General features: G+C 46.7%; 1 protein-coding gene across 1 annotated transcript; it reads right to left on the bottom strand.

The window, feature by feature from the left end:
- Nucleotides 1-713: 713 nt before the first annotated feature.
- Nucleotides 714-13,732, bottom strand: PDP2 (pyruvate dehydrogenase phosphatase catalytic subunit 2). Its single transcript, XM_077453380.1, has 2 exons — nucleotides 13,630-13,732; nucleotides 714-2,507 (listed from the first exon to the last, which is right to left on the bottom strand). Exon 2 carries the CDS (start codon nucleotides 2,442-2,444, stop codon nucleotides 849-851), a length of 1,596 nt encoding a protein of 531 aa, XP_077309506.1. The 5' UTR covers nucleotides 2,445-2,507; nucleotides 13,630-13,732; the 3' UTR covers nucleotides 714-848.
- Nucleotides 13,733-19,321: the final 5,589 nt, after the last annotated feature.

Below are 19,321 nucleotides of genomic sequence, written 5' to 3'. Positions count from 1 at the left end.
TTCTCCTGTAATTTCTAGCAACAATGATGTGCAGTAACCTCTAGCAACCAATTGGTGAGGGGTAATGATGTGCAGTAACCTCCAGGAACCAAATTAGTGAGCAGTAATAATGTGCAGTAACAGCTAAAAACCAAATCAGCAAGCAGAAATGATGTGCTGTAAGCTCTAGAAACGAATTACTGAGCCGTAATGTGTGCTGTAACCTCTGACAACCAATCACAGCGTGATCTGCTGCAGTGAACCAATTTTGAGTCTAGCTGCTATTTATTGTATGTCTCAGAGTGGGGGCTTTGGGGAGATGGCCCCCCAAAAAAAAAAAAAAAAAAAGTTTGCTCAAGGTCCAAGCAATATTAAAGAAGACCCTGGTTAAGTCATCAGCATACCAAGACATTTTGGACAATTTCAAGCTCCCAAGTAAAGGCAGGCATCCCAATACTTTTAACAAAAAAATACACACACACACACACACACTGTAGGGATGGTGGGAACACCTCAATCCACATTGTAGGTGTGCAGACCCAGGAACTCAGCACAGGGATGGTGGAAACTCCTTATAATGGACACAAGTCAGAGTTAGAACAACTTTGTATGAGGGTTGGCATTTTATGGGCTGGGGTTACATTTCAGAGAATGAAGCCTCTCCCTCGACTTACTAAGTTCTTCACTGATATTTGGTTGCATACACTACTGAAATAAAGCCAGACACAACTTCGTATAGTAGAATAAAACATCCTATTTAATAAAAAAAAAAAAAAAAAAATTCAAACAGCTTCAACATCACTGTACAAGAAATAAAATCATTTATAAAACCTCACAAAGGTGGCAGGTGGTGTACTGATTTGGCACCTCTACTTCTCCTCACTGTCCTGGTACTGCGCCTCAATAGCGCTGGAGTTAAAGTAGATGACTGTTATGGTAATATCGTCCCTGTACATCCTGCACAGATCCTCAGGCAGGCTCAGCATGGCAGCCAGTCTCTCCTGGTCCACCTCTCCGTCCTCATTGGTGCCGACTGCATGGCGGATCAGGTGTGTGGCAACGTTCCGGTCCTGTGTGGTGACCCTGCTGCTCTGCCTCTGAAGAAGCAGGTCATGCATGGTGCCTAGGCTATGCTTCTCTGTGGAAATCTGGGGCTCCCGAATGCTGATTTCGGATAGGTGTTCTGCTACGAGGCGCACCACCTCCTGGTTGTCAAGCAAGTCCCAAAGTCCATCGGAGGCCATGACTAGGAACTTGTCCTGCGGCCTCAGTTTGTGGTAGGTGACCTCTGGGGTCGCCGTTAGGTATGGAGGGGTGTGGTAGTTTGCCGGGTAATACTGATAAATGTTTAAAGGTTCCGCATTGTAGGCACCCTGAAGGATGCTTTTCTGCAGCTCCTCACTCCATTTGAACTGAACATCCCCAAAGGCCCGGAAGGGCATCAAGAGCCCCAACAACCGTTGGTCAGACACAACTGTCTCCTCCTCGGACTCGGGGTGCTCTGACTGCACCCTCTGTAGCTCAGATAGATTAAAAGCATTGTGGTCAGCGGTAAGCGGGACACTGGACCAAGTGCCATTCTGGTCTTGGACACCCAGCACTGCCCGGCAGTCTCCAGAATTAGCAACGTGCAGGTGGATACCATCTACGTGTGAGACGCAGGCAGTGGCCCCAGAAAAGGCGACTTGCAAGGTGATGTTCCTGAGCAACTGGTTGTCAGTGGTGACCTGGGCCTCCAGCGAGATATCAGAGTCCAGTCTCTGGAAGGCGTAAGCCATGGCGTCCGCCACGTCCATGCCAGATTCGTTGTCCAGGTCGATGAGCTCCTGCCAAAACACCCGCAGGTGGTCGGCGTAGAGCGAGGCGATCTCTCTGTACATGTAGTCATTTTTGTGCTTGTGCCAGTGGAGGATGGGAAGGACAGGCTTCATTTTCTCCCGGGCGAGCTCCATCTCCTCCAAGCTTGCCTGTGACATCAGGGAGACGGCAATGTAGTAGAAGATGCGCTCGCTGACCGACTGAGCGCACGCGGCCCCAGCATGGCCATCAAAGACCCCAAACAGGTTCCCTTTGCTCTGCAGGCATGTGGCGGCGCTCCGGCGGTCCTCGCAAGGCATGTTAGAGGCCAGGATGTTGCTTTCGAACTTCAGAATTGTGCCATGGTTTTTGGGATCGCTGTCTGCCATCTTGCAGGACTGCTCGTTGGTTCGCAGGATGTCGTTAATCTTCTCTGGTAATAACTGATAGTGGACATCCTCAGCCGTGGGCCGGTAGGACCGGTCAGTGGAGTAGAGCACTGGGTAGCACAAACACGTCTGCATGGCGGCACTACTAGACCGTGCTCGCCGCCATCTTGCCTGGCCTCTTCTCATCAGACCTTGTGAATAAGAACGTGTCCCTCCATGGAGAAGGTTAATCTGATGCTTTGCGGTTCTCACGACCCACCCGGAGAAGGTGCTGGACATTCTAACAGACACCAGACAAAGATATCCTGATTTCTGGTCTGTTGATCAAAGAAATCTGGTTTCCTGCAGGAGAAAAAAAAAGGAAAAGAAAAAAACACCCATTAGTCTGTTATTTCCGATTTACAATATTACCGACAAATTAAAAAAAAAAAAAACTACACTGTGTGCACACCAAATACTCATTTTAGTTATCATAATACCTGTAAATAATTTTTTTTACATGACTGTTGCTCTTTCATATTTAAATTTTACAAACCGGTTTCCAAGTTCTCCCTCTAGTAGGAGGTGCAGGGTCTGGCAGAGCCAAGTCAGGAGGCGCCCAAGTCAGGAGGCGCCCAAGTCAGGAGGCGCCCAAGTCAGGAGGCGCCCAAGTCAGGAGGCGCCCAAGTCAGGAGGCGCCCAAGTCAGGAGGCGCCCAAGTCAGGAGGCGCCCAAGTCAGGAGGCGCCCAAGTCAGGAGGCGCCCAAGTCAGGAGGCGCCCAAGTCAGGAGGCGCCCAAGTCAGGAGGCGCCCAAGTCAGGAGGCGCCCAAGTCAGGAGGCGCCCAAGTCAGGAGGCGCCCAAGTCAGGAGGCGCCCAAGTCAGGAGGCGCCCAAGTCAGGAGGCGCCCAAGTCAGGAGGCGCCCAAGTCAGGAGGCGCCCAAGTCAGGAGGCGCCCAAGTCAGGAGGCGCCCAAGTCAGGAGGCGCCGCGTGGGATTGGGACGGCAGGATTGGAGTCCAACTGAAAGTAAAGTTCAGCCAGACGGGTAACCAGTTGTGGTTGGAGGTAGAGGGGAAGCTGTCGCCGTTAAGGGTCCATCCAGCTAAAGCAGTCTTCTCACCAGCCGGGGACGGTGAAGATGTGGGAAAACTTCAGCAAGTGCCAAGCCAGGGACCCAGCAGGACAGCAGAGGTGACGCTTGAGGAGCATCAGTGAGTGCCAAGCCAGGGACCCAGCAGGGAAGCGGGGGTGACGTTTGAGGAAGATACCGAGTTAAGGAAGTGGAAGAGCTCAGGGGATCCAGTGGCAACTGGGTCTGAGAGTCTAATGAGAGACTGGGAGGTCGGTGAGTGAAGACCTACAGTGAGAGATGAACTATTTGTGTCACCAATTGTTGAATACAAACTACCGTTAATGACTGCTTCAAGATATGTTGCCATAGGAGACAGTGGCCCTAACTATACAGAAGTGGTGTCAGGCTGGAGGCCTTCCCCTGTATAGCTGTCTACCTTTAGAAGTCTCGGAGTCTGCCAATTGTCATTGCATCTACTCAAGGGTGTCCTGGCCCTAACCCTCGCTCCCACACTTCTTGTTCAAGAGACAAATCTCTTTGCATTCAAAAAGTGTCTGGCGCCCATCACTTCAGCTTGTATTACACCCACCATGCCTTGTAACCCACTCTACCCAGAAGGATATCAGTTCTCTCTGACTCTGGATCTCACCATTAGGCCTCTAAAGGTGCGGGAGGTCGATACATGTAAATCAGGAGTCCTCTTCAACCTGTCTCCCACCTACCCAAGAATAGAATACAGAGTATATACCTTTGTACCAGGTCACTCTAAGAGCACAGTCCTTAGTGGAAAAGAACGTGTTCTCTACACTTATCACTATACATAGAAACAAGACTGATTAAATGGCCCTTTTTAGAAGGGCATTAATGTTAAAGTGGTTGTAAACCACTATGCTATGCATACTAGCTCATTATGCCTTTGCCTTACAGGGTGCGTTTTTTAAGAAAAAATATTTTTGCCTTTACTTCCTCTTTAACACAACGCAGGATGTAGCGCAAGTTAAGAAAGTCCATTGAAATGAATGGACTGCAAACGATCCCTAGCGTGCCAAACAGCAGACGGGCACCATTGTTCGCAATGGAACCCAACACACAACCATGCATTGCCAGAGGTATGTGCATTGGAGCTCCAGTCAATTATATTACAGTGACACATGCGTAAATTGATGTGCGTTATTGTGCATATAATGCGCCTGTACTGGATTGCGGTTTGAATACACAGTGCCATGAGCTGGATTACGTTGTTAAAACACATGGCAGTCTTATTTTTTTATTCTTTTTTCTTTACCTTTTATGTACATTTTATACACTACAGCCCATTGCAATGCATTGATGCGCGTTATAATGCACCGCCTTGCAAAACAAAACAAAAAATAAATAAAAATAATTAAGCATTTCTACATTGCTCCCCACGGAACATACCAATGCAAAAAACATTGGTGTAAACTGGGCGCAGCGGTAGAATTTGCAGTATCCTTGTGTTGATTGATGCATTCGGTGTGAATGAGCCCCAGCACAGCTTTGCGTGTGCAGTTTTCAGAGTCCCCAGCAGGGGGCGACAGCTTGGGTTGAGGAATGTGGAAGGTGAATGGGTTCACCTCCTCCCACGAGTGTGCGCAGCCTCCCGCCTCTCCGCCTTTCAGTCTTATCTACAGATCATAAAAAGGGAAACATATTCCAGAACCATCTGCGGCTCACACACACACACACACACACGTGCTGGAAATTTCCATTCGCAGAAAGTTTAGATTGGAAAGCGCCGCCAGCGAGAAGCAACTCCGTTCAGATTCGCTCCAGTGAAATTTGGCGAATCCAGATAGTGGTGGCGAATCTCCAGCATTAAACAGTCTGAAGGGAGTCCCCTGCATCGGCCTACTTTGTATGGCTCCTTTTTAGGGTACAGCCCCCCCCCCCCCAAGAGAACTCCATTCTGTTCCATTTGCGACAAATATGCAATTCATTTATGGTTGTAATGAGTCGCAATATCACGTTCGTAAACCTGTTCTGTACAATCCCCTCCACTCGTTTTTCTGGATAAGCTCCCGAAGGCTGAATTCACGCGGACTTGCGCTAAAATGCATGTACAATTTTATTCTTTTTATATGCATTTTAATAATTTTTTTTGTGTGCCCCGATTGCATTACGTTGACCTGCGTGGTGTTAAAATGCAACATGTATGAATTTTAACACAACGCAAATCAACACAGCGTTGTAGTGCGAACCGGAGATGTTTTTTTTTGTGTGTCTGTGCGTTGCCCGGTGTTTTACAAATGCAGATCAAGGCAAGTCCATATGAGTTAAGCCCTGGTTTACATTGATGCAGTTTTTGTATGCGATTTGACGTGTCAAATTGCATGCCAAATTGGCGGCTATTGCCCGCAATGGAACCGTCCAAACCGGTGCAACACAGACTTTGGCGCCTCACTGATTCCCAAAAGTCGTTTCTGTACTACTTTTGGTGATTTCAGGTGTGATTTCAATAGACGCCTGACATGCGGGAATGAAATCATGCGAGTTCAGCTAAATTTGTGAGATTTCATTCCTGCATCAATGTTAACCAAGACTAAAAACACGCATAAAATGAATGGAAATGTACATCCATTTCCCCTGCAGTTTCAGCACAAGGCCGCGTGCACACACTAAAAACGCAAAACACACAATTTTTGTTTAGAAGCACCACAACGCTCCGCATTACAATACGCCACAATGCACCACACCACAACGCGCCATAACCCTCCGCACTACAATGCGCCACAACGCACCAGACCGATCCACACTACAATGCGCCGCAACCCTGCGCCGCAACGCTCCGCACTACTCTGATTGGTGAGAATATTGGTAAGCTACATTGGGAAGACAAAGGCTGAATTCACATATATTTACGATAAAAATGCAGAAAAAAAAGCACACGTTGACTTGCATTAATGCGCGTTTGTATATGAATTTTAAACACACATTTTTGGCATGCTTTAAAAATACATTGCGTTTTGCAGGATTCCCTGCGACATCGCATGCTGTGCATCACAAAATAAATCAGAGAAAAAACTTATTTTTCTTCTTTACTTGCATTGCGCTGCACTGACCTGCGTTTTACACGCATTGACCTGCATTGTGTTAAAATGCACACATGTTGCAATTTAACGCAGCCCAAGTCAATCCAGCATTGTAGCGTGATCAGGACAAAAAAAAAAAAAATAAAAAAAAAAAATTATATATATAAACTTTCCATGCATTTATTTTTTATTTTTTGCATCAAAAACGCACTGGACTGCATGTGGTGTGAGTTGGTCCTCATGTAATTTCTGAGGGTTAACATTGAAGTCTATGACCCTCAAGCTGCATAAACGTCGGACCAAAGTAGTGCATGAACCACTTTGAAGTCGCTGCAATGTCGCACATATAAATGGTTATCATTGGAAGCCACGGGGAACGGCTTGTCAAGTGACTGATATCCAAAGTTGCATGACAAGTCGCACAATTGTGAATGGAGCCTTATGGAGGAATCCGATATTCATACATCAGAACCCCAAAAATGAATGAATGACACCCCGACACCCCACCTCAGTGCATGTCCTTTACTACACCCCCCCACCCCACTATGAATGTTGCTCAGAGCCAGGAAACCATCAGAACCCCCCCCCCCCCCCCCTCCAATCACAGGTCAGGATTCCATTATTTTTGTAAAATCCCAAATAATTTTTTTTTTTTTTCTAGTGGTCAATGGATTAAGGTCCCAAATAATTTTTGATTTGCAACATTGGAAATTATCGAATCCCCCGTCCGCCCTCACCGGGCAGATCTGGACACGTCCCAGGAAGGTTTGTTGTTGGGGGGGGGGTTGTCTTTTTTTTGTAGGAGGTGTGGTGAGGGTTGTCGGATTTCAGGAGCGGGGGGCGGGGGGGGTTGTTGTCTAGTCGCCCCCTCCCCCGCCGTCCTGGGGAGGACAATCCTAAACCATTCTTTTTGTATCCAGTCACATAATACATACTGACTGATAAGATCGAACGCTCACCATACACAATACAATCTAATTGTATGATCTCCTGTAAGGTGGTCACACTTGTATGGATCTGATCAATCAATGCAACCGAGGCCGGCCACACACTGATCCAATCATTAACCCCTGAGCGCCGGCCGCACGTAAATACACGGCGTCTGGGCTGATCCTTGGCGCTGAGTGGTCACATATTGGAGTGAACTGAGATCCACACAGCTGAGCCGAGAACACGCTCCCCGCACCCAATTAAAAGCTCCAATCACCGCTCAGATCCAGAGTTTTTGGACCATATGACAGCCAATCATGGCAGAAACGGGGTCTAAAGCCCCGCCTCCCGGCAACCTAAACCTCTTAGAGCCCCTTTCACAGTCATCCGACCTGAAAGTCACACGACTTTCATGCGACTTGAAGCAATGTCTGTGTAATATTGAGGTCTATGGATCTCAAGTCGCATTAAAGCCGGGCAGGGACTACTTTAAAGTCGCACAGATATGAACGGTACTCATTGGAAGTCATGGGGTACTACTTGTCATGCGACTTTGCAGTCCCTGATCGCAGGACGAGTCAAACAAGTGTGAAAAGGGGCCTTAAGGGCCGGGAGGCGCCGGTGTGAAGAAGTCTGTGGGTGGGCTGATCAATCAACTTGGGTACAACCCCCCCTCCCCATCAGGAGAAGGCAGTGTCAGCGTCAATGGGGGAGTCGCGTGAATTTCTTTCTTGCAACCTGTGATTGCAGGAAAGAAATTTACACCATGTATGGCTGGACTAAAATGATCGAATTTGTATACAAATTGTAAACAACAGACCCTCATTTCATCAACATAGCGAGCGTTCAAATCGATCAATTATGGCAGAATTCTCGTCAATTGGACAAGTGTGTGTCAGACAACTGATTGTAATGCCAATTAAATTATAATTTCCAAATCAATACTGTATGTGTTGTATCTGTCAGTAAGGAGCTCCTTCTTTGTGACCAATCATAAAATCAATCACAAGTCGCTGTATGGACACCTTATTATTACTAAATGTAATACAAGACCCGGTGACTCTGCATCCAATCAGATGGTCCCATGTACTACATAGTTATTGGCAGTGGTGTTGCTAGGGGGTGGCTTTTGGGGCCATAGCCCCGAGTCTCTGCTGGGGTCCCCAAGGGGAACCTGGTGCAAGGGGGGGGGGGGGAAGAGAGAGAGAGAGTGAGAGAGAGAGAAGACAGAACAGAGAGAAGACAGAACAGAGAGACAGAGACAGAGAGAGAGAGAGAACAGAGAGAGAGAACAGAGAGAGAGAGAGAGAACAGAGAGAGAGAGAGAGAGAGAGAGAACAGAGAGAGAGAGAGAACGAGAGAGAGAAGAGAGAGAGAGAGAGAGAACAGAGAGAGAGAGAGAACGAGAGAGAGAGAGAACGAGAGAGAGAGAGAACGAGAGAGAGAGAGAACGAGAGAGAGAGAGAACGAGAGAGAGAGAGAACGAGAGAGAGAGAGAACGAGAGAGAGAGAGAACGAGAGAGAGAGAGAACGAGAGAGAGAGAGAACGAGAGAGAGAGAACGAGAGAGAACGAGAGCGAGAGAACGAGAGAGAGAGAACGAGAGCGAGAGAACGAGAGAGAGAGAACGAGAGCGAGAGAACGAGAGAGAGAGAACGAGAGCGAGAGAACGAGAGAGAGAGAACGAGAGAGAGAGAACGAGAGAGAGAGAGAGAGAGAGAGAGAGAGAGAGAGAGAGACAGACAGACAGACAGACAGACAGACAGACAGACAGACAGACAGACAGAGAGAGAGAGAGAGAGAGAACAGAGAGAGAGAACAGAGAGAGAGAACAGAGAGAGAGAACAGAGAGAACAGAGAGAACAGAGAGAGAGAGAGATCTGACTCTTTACTACACTGCTATGGGCTCTAGCCCCCGATCTTCTGTAGACCCAGCAACACCCCTGGTTATTGGTGGATCTGAAGAAGATTGTACAATCGGATTGTATTGTGCAATCCTCTGCAGACTTATTGACACTGACTGGCGGCTCTCCTGCAGCGGGTCACATGACCAGGAAACTGTAGAAGAATCCGGCTCCACCGTCATGTTTAACCCTTCGCTGGGCTGCAGCAGATGAATCATTAAATGACAGGAATGCTAAAAATCGCAGAGCCCAGCGACCATAAAGAAACATTTTAGATCACATGATGAAACAATGTCAGGTGTGAACACTTCAATGTTACTTTATCACATGGGGGGGGGGGGGGGGGGGGGGGCTGCATCTATCCAACGTTATCCCCTTGGCATACAGTACTGTTCAGCTGTGGGGAAAATGCTGTAAATGAAGAATTCTTTCAGGGGTAGAAGTGTCGGAGTCCATTCACATTTGTGCGACTTACAAATCATGCGATTTCCATTGCAACTTCACCCTGCGACTTTGTTCTCAATTGACCAGAAGTGGTGGTTTGGCCCCCACAGAGCCCTGATCTCCCCATCATGGAGTATGTCTGGGATTACATGGAGGGACAGAAGATCTGCGATTACCTCTCCAGGATGATTGGAACAACCTACCCGCTGAGTTCCTCCAATGTAAGTGTACCTAGGAGGACGGATGTCGGTGGGAAGGTGAAGGATGATCACTTCCAAATATTGATCGATTTGGATTTCTCTTCTGTTCACTTACTTTCCAATTTGTTAATTGATAAAAATAAACTAAATAACACTTCTATTTCTGAACACCTTCTTCAGTTACAGCATTTTTTACACATGCCCAAAATTTTTGCACAGTGGTGTGTACATGGGGGGGGGGGGGGGGGGGGGTTTCTCTCCTGTCTGCGGGTCCCACCTGGGGTCAATACCTGGACCCTCTCATCCAATCTGACCCAATGAGAACCTCTACTGGGAGACTTGCTGGTCTCGCCCTCTACATGAGGATTTGCGTTTGGTGCCCATGTTGCCTCCAGGTCTCGGCCTCTGTGGCGCCCCCTAGTATATACTCCAAATTTAAACCCCCAATTTTCCCCCATTTGGCGCAGAAATCCCAATCAACCAATCAGAAATCATCTTTTATTGCCAATCTTTCAATATGCAAACTCTGATTGGATGAAAAAGGTCTGTGGTATTTCATGGCCCTCACCGCCCAGGATTGTTTTATGCATAGAAGCTGAGAGAAGTTCCCGAGGTCACGTGACTCGCCCTTCCTATATTCCTCATCCATCTCCCGCCTGAGCTGTATACAGATCCATGGCATGCCAGGAATTCCAGCATTCAGGATGGAGGATCCTCTCAGTGTCACATATACAGGCAGAGCGCAGACACACCACAAGAGCTTGCTTTGCTGAACGGCTTGTAAACAATTTCCAGCATGCTGGTAATTCTTTGCAGGTGGCAACAAAATGTTGTTGACGTCTGTGTATAATAAATGATGACTGGCAGACGACGCTCCGCACTTCACCGCACTACCAGGAAGAGTTGCTGTATTTGGCAGTGAAGGAACCATCCAATGATCTTCCAGAGTGCTGGACAATATCGGGGTCCGATGTATTGATCACTCTGGGTCCAGCAATAAACATTGTACAGTGTATGTCTGCAAGGATTGTGTTGCAGATTTGCAGTGAGCAGATGATCTGACCCTCTATCCGCCTTTCACTGAACACATGCTTGTAGATCTGCAGACTTTCCTGTATTTCCTGATCCGCCAACAGATACAAGTCCTGGGAATTCGATTAGTGACACCGCCAGGATAAAGCCCAACCTCAACTAAAACCGATTTTATATTGGATGGAGTGGGGAGGGGTTAGAGCCCCTGTCAGGTCTCCCTATTTGGGAGATTTCGCTTCCTGCTAGGACAATAAGTGCAAAGAAATCCCTTTAAAAAAAAAGGGGGACACAAAGCTTCATACAGCGAGAAATGATTAGCACTGCATCCCCTATTTCTTGTATGGGTGTCACAGAGACAGGAAGTGAGGGAGAATCTCTCCACTGGGGGTCACAGACAGGAATATAGACCCACATGCATAAGAAGAGGGAAGAAACCCAAACCCAAAGTCTCCCCCTCCCCCGTGGTGCATGTGAATGAAGCCTTGGCTCATCTCGGTTTTACATTGGAGTGACTTGTCATGTGATTTTTGACAAGTCCAATCGCATGACGAGTCGCACCCTATTGCTGGAAATCGCAATGTTCAAGTTCGGTGCGACATCGATTTGAAAAAGTCGTTCCTGAACTACTTTTGGGGATTTCGGGTGCGGATTACATATACATCTGTGCATGAAGCCGCACAGATGTCTTCTAAGTCGCACTGACCCGTGGCTTTGAAATTGCGTGATTTCAGATGAAATCGTACGATTTCAAAGCCGCAGTCAATGCGAACGGGGGCTTAACGTGGTTTTCAAATTGTGCGACTTCACTTGGAAATCGCATTTAAAAGCTGCATGTCAGTGAAACTTCAGGTGCAACTTGGCTGATATCTATACGGCTTCATGCACAGATATCTATGCAAGTCGCACCTGAAATCGCCGATAGTGCAGGAACTACTTTTTTTTTTTTTTTTTTTATTGTTGCGGCACCAAAAAGTCAACCGATTCGAATGGTTCCAGTGCTGACAATAGGGTGCAACTTGTCATGCGATTTGGACCTGTCAAATCGCATGAAAAGTCGCAACGGGGTGAACTGGGGCTCAGGGTTGGTTCATACCAAAACTCGGTGCATGAAATAGAGTTGCCACTTCATCCCTTTAAACCTGAACACATATGAATGTGGCTGAATGAGGTAATTAAAGCGGAGGTCCACCCTAAAATACACTCCCAGGGCTATGTGATCCCCCCTTCCCTAAACGCTTGGTAACCCCCTTACCTTCCAGTTGTCTTCTTTAGTTTTTTTTCTATTTGAAATTTCCTTCCACAGTGAATTCCGGAACGGGGAGGAGCCGATGCGGAACGGGGGCGGGGCTTAATCGGCAGGTCACTCGTTCCGGTCTGCCGCATGGGCTCCTGGGACCTTTTTTTTTCTCCGGGTCTCATTGTTTATCTCCGTTGCCATCACAACGGGGCGGGACTTCCGACGAGAACACCCGTTGTCATGGCAACCGGAGCTGTAGACGGCGCTCGATATTGCGCTGACTGCGCATGCGCGAGATCTTTTATAAAACGGGCGGTGCATGCTGGTCATTTAGCAGCACACTGTCTCGGAAGAGGATGCCTGTGGGCTTCACATGCCCACAGGCAAAATGGAAACCGTCAGGAGACGGTTTTATAAACTCATTTCAGAGGAGACAAAGGCATGCTCCTGAGGCCAGAAACACCAAAAGTAAGTGTTAGCCTTATTAATAGTATTGATTGTCACTATGCCGAAAAAAAAATACGTTATAAACGGTGGAATCCCGCTTTAAATGCAGGTAAGGCACCAAGTGAGTTTAATTACCACCTTAATCAGCCACAGAACCTGTGTAATTAATATGAGTTCGGGTTTAAAGAAATGAGGTGGCAACCCTGGCATGAAACCCGTGTTCCGTGCACATTCCACGCACCACACATGTGATCTGCAGCGAGTGTCCATAGTAAGTGAACGAGACCCGAAATGCAGGTGCGACTTTGCGCACACTGGATTGCGGGGTACAAAGTAAGTAGCGCATGCGCTTGTTTTGGTGCGGTGCAATTTTAGCGCATTCAAAATGAACGGGATGAAACTGCTCTGCACAGAACTGCATACCTCCCAACATTTTGACATGGGAATGAGGGACACCTACTAAAGAATGTATGTAGGCACATGACACGTCCCCTGCCACACCCCCTTAAAGGAGAATTAACCCAAAAAAAGGGATTAAATCCACAAGAACTTTTTTACTACTACTACTACTACTACTACTACTACTACTACTACTACTACTTTATATTGTCTTTTAAAATTTACAAATGCAGCAATATAGAATTTGGGTGAAAGGTTTAGCACTGGGAAACACTTTTTGAAAGATAAAAAAGTGCATTTTATAAACAAACTATATAGATCAAAGCAAAATGAGAGACAAATGAGGAGGAAAGAGGGACAGAGGGACATTGCTCCAAATCAGGGACAGTTGGGAGCTATGGAACTGGAATCATACATAATGCTCATCACACACAATCTGATTGTACGGGGGTCCAATCACTGCATTCCTTTCGATCTTAGCTGTCCTGACATGGGGAGGTGGAGCAAAATGTTCCATCGTGCCAAAACGACTTTCTGGACACACCCCTCTTTCGGATTCCAGGGGTAGAACCTTCCATCACATTGCTGTGACTACGGGGGGGGGGGGGGGGATACAGCATTGGGGGGTCCCAGGACTCCCGCAGAGAGGTCTGTGCGACCGGGGAAGGTGGGTGATCCTCACCATGAGAAGAGAGATCAGATGTAATACTACTACTACTACTACTACTACTAATAATAATAATAATAGTGTTTATGGATGGTGGTCTCACCAGCTGGGCGGATAATATGGAGTCGATCGGTCGGTGGGACGCCGTGCTGCTCCTCTGCTGACTCTCCGTCAATGAGCGGCTGATCTGTGACTCCAGCAGAAGATTGGAAGTTAGAGACAAGCCCATGTGTCCAGCCCCTCCCCCCCTCTGTGTCAAGCCCTGCCCCACCCCCTCCACGCCCTCTGCCTGCCAAGCACACGTGTGTTTGTTGCTCCCCCAGCTGAGTCATTTACATTTCAGGAACTATCAGCTGAAAAATGCGACTTTTCTCTGTCAGCACGCAGACGCAGCCCCTTCCCATCGTCACAGCGATACGCAGAGAACCGATCCGCTTCTAACTTCAGCTTGTTCAATTAAGCTTTGGCAACCAGCCCTGGTTGACGCCGGTGCGTTTTTTTAAAAATGCGATTTTGACCGTTCCTGATCGCATGACAAGTCGCACCACATTGCAGGCAATGCAAGCGTTTGAATTGCCGCGACTCGTGTCCCAGTGACTCTAAGCCCTTGTACACACGGTCGGAGAATCCGTCGGAATGTGTCCTATCGGACTGTGTCGTCGGATAATCCGACTGTGTGTGGTATACATCGGACTGATTCCGTCTGAATATCCGTCGGACCCAATTTTCCAACATGTTGGAAATATTTCCCGACCAACTGGTTCGATCGGACATACTCCGATCATGTGTAGAGCATTTTGATCGGACCAAGTGCCACGCATGCTCAGATCAAATTCCTACATCAAAGCTATTGGCTACTAGCCTGAATGTAGTCCCATCGTAACAAAATCACGTCATCACGTTCTGAATGATCGGATTTTTCGCCAACTTTGTCCGACCGTGTGTATGCAACAGTTTCGGACAAGATCCGACGGATTTGGTTGTGGAAATCTCCGACTGTGTGTACAGGGGCTTAGGCTGGGTTCACATATGAGCCGCATGCGGCTCCCAGCACGGGGTCCGGTACGTCTTGGTTCACTGTTTCGGGTCTGATATTAGCCCCTATTTTTGGGCTAAATGCGGACCTGAAATTGACCAAAAGACGCACAGACGTGCGAATCGCACCCTACCCACAGCGGAGATATGTGAACCGGCACCATAGAGTCAAAATCTCCTGCTATTGCGAATTGTATGCGGGGAACCCATGGTGGAAACCCATCCTTAAAAAAGAAAAAGGTTCCTGTGCGACTTTTTTCAGATTGTAATGCAGTTTCCATAGACTTGTGTTGAATGAAGTCACAAGCTGCAATGAAATTGGACATGCAAATCGCACTGCTCGAAGTAGCTCTGGTGTGAATAAGGGCTGTGTAAGGCGAGGGGTTCACACCGAGGAACGGAGTGGCTCACGGCGCAGAGTCTGGTGCTTCTCCATTCACCATTACAGGTCCAATTTTATCCCACATTTTTGGCTGAATTTGGACCTGAAACAGACCAGATAACGCACACAGGGCTCCTATGCAAATCGCTCCACAGCAGCTGCGGAGATGTGTGATCCGGCTCCATAGAGAGCCAGTTACAATCTCCTGACATGCGAATTGGATGCAGCGAAACTCACACCCAATTCACATAGGTGTGAACCCAGCCTAAAGTTGATTGGTTACTATGAACAGCTGCACCAGATTCTGTGTTCTCCAGTTTAATTAAATCTCCCCCTTGAGGCCCCGGTTTACATTGCCCTGACTTGCCATGCGACTTGACAGTTCAAAGTCGCATGACAAGTTGCGCCCCATTAACAGCAATGGAACTGTTCTAAGCGGTGCAACTCAAGTCGCTCCAACTTAGAAAAGTTAAAAACCATTCCCTTCACGGGCTGCCCTATGTGTGTAAGCTCCGGCTTCTTTTTGAGCAAAAAAACTCCTTTTAGCGTGTTTTTAATCGTGGCTGAATTCAATCGTGTTGTGGGTACCATTAAAGGATAGTGGCTCCCAGAAGCACGCCGCGCGTTCTGCGGCAATTAGGAATTGTGGACAGAATCGCACCGAATTGTGAGATGTGAACCGGGCCTAACACTGTAAAAGTTATTTTTACCACGAATTGCTCTGCATAGCGGTGAACTAGATGGCTTTCTCCAACCTGAATATGTAACTTTCTTTATAATAATAATCCCTGGTGATCCTGCCATGTGGTCTTGTTCAGGCACTTCCTGTTGTAGGGTGACAACGCTCCGTCCCCATCTCCCAATTGTGCCACAAACCAGTAGACAGGTTTAGTGATTCCTAAACATTTCCACATTGTTATCTTACATGTAACTTATTCCATTTATAGATCTCAATTGAAATGAAGTAACAAAGTCTCATCCAATCACAGAGAAGCTCCAGAGGTGTCACAATTGTGAGATGTTCATTACCAGTCTGAGGACCTCCCTGCCACCCCAAATAGAACTATTGTTATTCTTCCTGAAGTTACTTTGTATTGTATATTAACAAGAATCCTCCAATAAAATTCATGTTTAAACCTGACGGGGCAAGGCTTACACAACAATCCGCATGAGTCATCCTGCAACCTTCCAACATCCCAAAACTCAGATCATCAGCATATTTTTAAATAGATTATCAAGAGCGTATATAATCATCATTAGATTAGAGTATCATTGAGGTATCTTTCTAAATAGGGGTAACATTGGGATGTATTTCTACATAGGGTATCATTGGGGTATATTTTTACATAGGGTATCATTGGGGTGTATGTCTATATAGGGTATCATTGGGGTGTATTTCTACATAGGGTATCATTGGGGTGTATTTCTACATAGGGTATCATTGGGGTGTATGTCTACATAGGGTATCATTGGGGTGTATGTCTACATAGGGTATCATTGGGGTGTATTTCTACATAGGGTATCAATGGGGTGTATGTCTACATAGGGTATCATTGGGGTGTATGTCTACATAGGGTATCATTGGGGTGTATTTCTATATAGGGTATCATTGAGGTATATTTCTACATAGGGTAGGATTGGGGTGTATTTCTACATAGGGTAGCATTGGGGTGTATTTCCACATAGGGTATCATTGGGGTGTATGTCTACATAGGGTATCATTGGGGTGTATGTCTACATAGGGTATCATTGGGGTGTATTTCTATATAGAGTATCATTGGGGTGTATTTTTACATCGGGTATTATTGGGGTGTATGTCTACATAGGGTATCACTGAGGTGTATTCTTTCCCATATAGTCGAGGGGGGGGGGGGGGGAGGGGGTTGAGACTTTTAATGAGGAACATTATATGTACTTCCATCCCGGGTACGAGTACGTACATAGAAAAGGGAAAGTGGGACTTTAAATGAGGCAATTGACTTGTGGAGGTAGAGTGGTTGGTAAACATTATTTATTTGTAACAAAAATATAAAACAGATAAAAAATCATACAAGAAAAGAGGCACCACCCGTCCCGACCAGCCTCAGAGTGGATGGAGTCATATAAAACAACAGAGGCCCAGTAGGCAAATTCTCCCCATGAGGTCTTTTCTCCCCTTAAAGGGGTGGGACATATTAACTAATTAATACTACATATCCATTTGTATTTACAGTTTACTTCTGTACCCAACACCTGATGAATGGCAGATAGCCATGAAACGCGTTGAGTTTGCAAGGGGTGCTCAGTCAAGCCTGGCTCACTACCTATTCCCTGGCCCATATATATCTTCTATACATTTAAAATTCTTTGAGTAGTATGTAACCACTCATGTGTATGTGCATCTATCTTACAGCTCTTTTGCATATGGGTTGGTTACCAATGCCTGCTAATAGGAAATACCTTGTATTATACTTTATTAATATTTACTATCTCTTATGTGCTGCCAAGTTGGCATATATATATCTATTATGTTTATGCCATGTGTGTGTGCAGATATATGAAAATACTTTTTTTTTATCTGTTTCCTATTATTGTTACAAATAAATAATGTTCACCAACCACTCTACATCCACAAGTCAATTGCCTCATTTAAAGTCCCACATTCCCTTTTGTTTTTACGTACTCCCACATAGGGGTATCATTGGGGTGTATTTCTACATAGGGTACCATTGGGGTATATTTCTACATAGGGTATCATTGGGGTGTGTTTCTACATAGGGTATCATTGGGGTATATTTCTATATAGGGTATCATTGGGGTATATTTCAATATAGGGTATCATTGGGGTATATTTCCATATTGGGGATCATTGGAGTATATTTCCATATTGGGGATCATTGGGGTATATTTCTACATAGGGTATCATTGTGGTATATTCCTTCGTAGGGCATCATTGGGGTATATTTCTACCAAGGGTATCATTGGGGTATATTTCCATATAGGGTATCATTGGGGTATATTTCCATATAGGGTATCATTGGGGTATATTTCCATATAGGGTATCATTGGGGTATATTTACAAATTGGGGATCATTGGGTACACTTCTACATAGGGAATCATTGGGGTATATTTCTACATAGGGTATCATTGGGGTATATTCCTACGTAGGGCATCATTGGGGTATATTTCCATATTGGGGATCATTGGGTACACTTCTACATAGGATATCATTGGGGTATATTTGTACATAGGGTATCGTTGGGGTGTATTTCCATATTGGGGATCATTGAAGTACATTTCTACATCTTTCTATCTCGGCCATGAGACCCGGTGTTCTGCCTAATAGAGTCCGCCCATCAAATGGTGTCCGCTCCGTACTGCGCATGTGCAGTACGGAGCAGACGAAGCTTCGGAAAAACTCCGAAGCTGAACGGCGCCTGCGCCGTGAGTGGAGTTGGTGGCCCCACCATCCAAGCGGACATAGGGTTGTGAATTTTAGAGGGCCCCTCGCGGGCGAGCTTCGCTCGCCACGCTTCGGGCTCGGCCTCACTCCGCTCGGCTCTTTTTTATTCTAACTCTATGTCCACTTGGATAGTGGGGATAGAACCTGGACTCACGGCACAGGCGCCGTTCATCCTCGGCAATTTTCGGAATCTGTGTTCCTGTGTACTGCGCATGCGCAGTACGCAGGGGACACTATCTGATGGAGGACACTATTTTACAAGACACCGGCACAGCCCATATAGAAGGATCGGGGGAGGTATTCTCCGGCTCTGGATTGCGTCTCTCCTCTACTGATGAAGGTGAAGATTTCCTGTCTCCGCCGGCCGTCACACTAGAAAAGGGCGAGTTTGTCTCGGTTGGTGACACAGAAATTCCCCGGCGGACGTTCCTCTCCGGGGATCCAGAATCAGCCGGTGGTGTTCCAGGACGTATTCAGCCGTCGGTCACCCGGCTTCTCTACAACAAGAATGAGGAGCGGCCGGTCACTCAGATCTGATCTCACCATCTGTGCTCCTATAGAAGACCCCGGGACCCCGATCGATCAAGCTGCGGCATCACTTAGGGGGTCAATGTATACAAAAAATGTGCATAGCTGTTCATCCATCAAAACTGCATGTACTGTACATTCATCCTGTGCTAAGGGGGCAAAATCGAATTGTCTGTGCCGATTGATATTTGCAGAACTCCTCCTTATGCCCCATACACACGATCGGACATTCCGACCACAAAATCCGTCTGATTTTTTCCAACAGATTTTGTCTGAAACTTGTCTTGCATACACACGGTCGGACAAAGTTGTTGGAAAATCCGATCGTTCAGAACGAGGTGAGGTTCTTTGCGTATGACGGGGACTACGTTGAGGCCAGTAGCCAATATCTTTGGTCTCGTAATTTG

This window comes from Lithobates pipiens, unplaced genomic scaffold, assembly GCF_037356315.1.
Source record: "Lithobates pipiens isolate NorthernLeopardFrog02 unplaced genomic scaffold, aLitPip1_a1.2 Scaffold_10, whole genome shotgun sequence".
NCBI lineage: Eukaryota > Metazoa > Chordata > Amphibia > Anura > Ranidae > Lithobates > Lithobates pipiens.
Note: the sequence above shows the minus strand (reverse complement) of the source record. Positions and strands in the feature narration are given on the sequence as shown.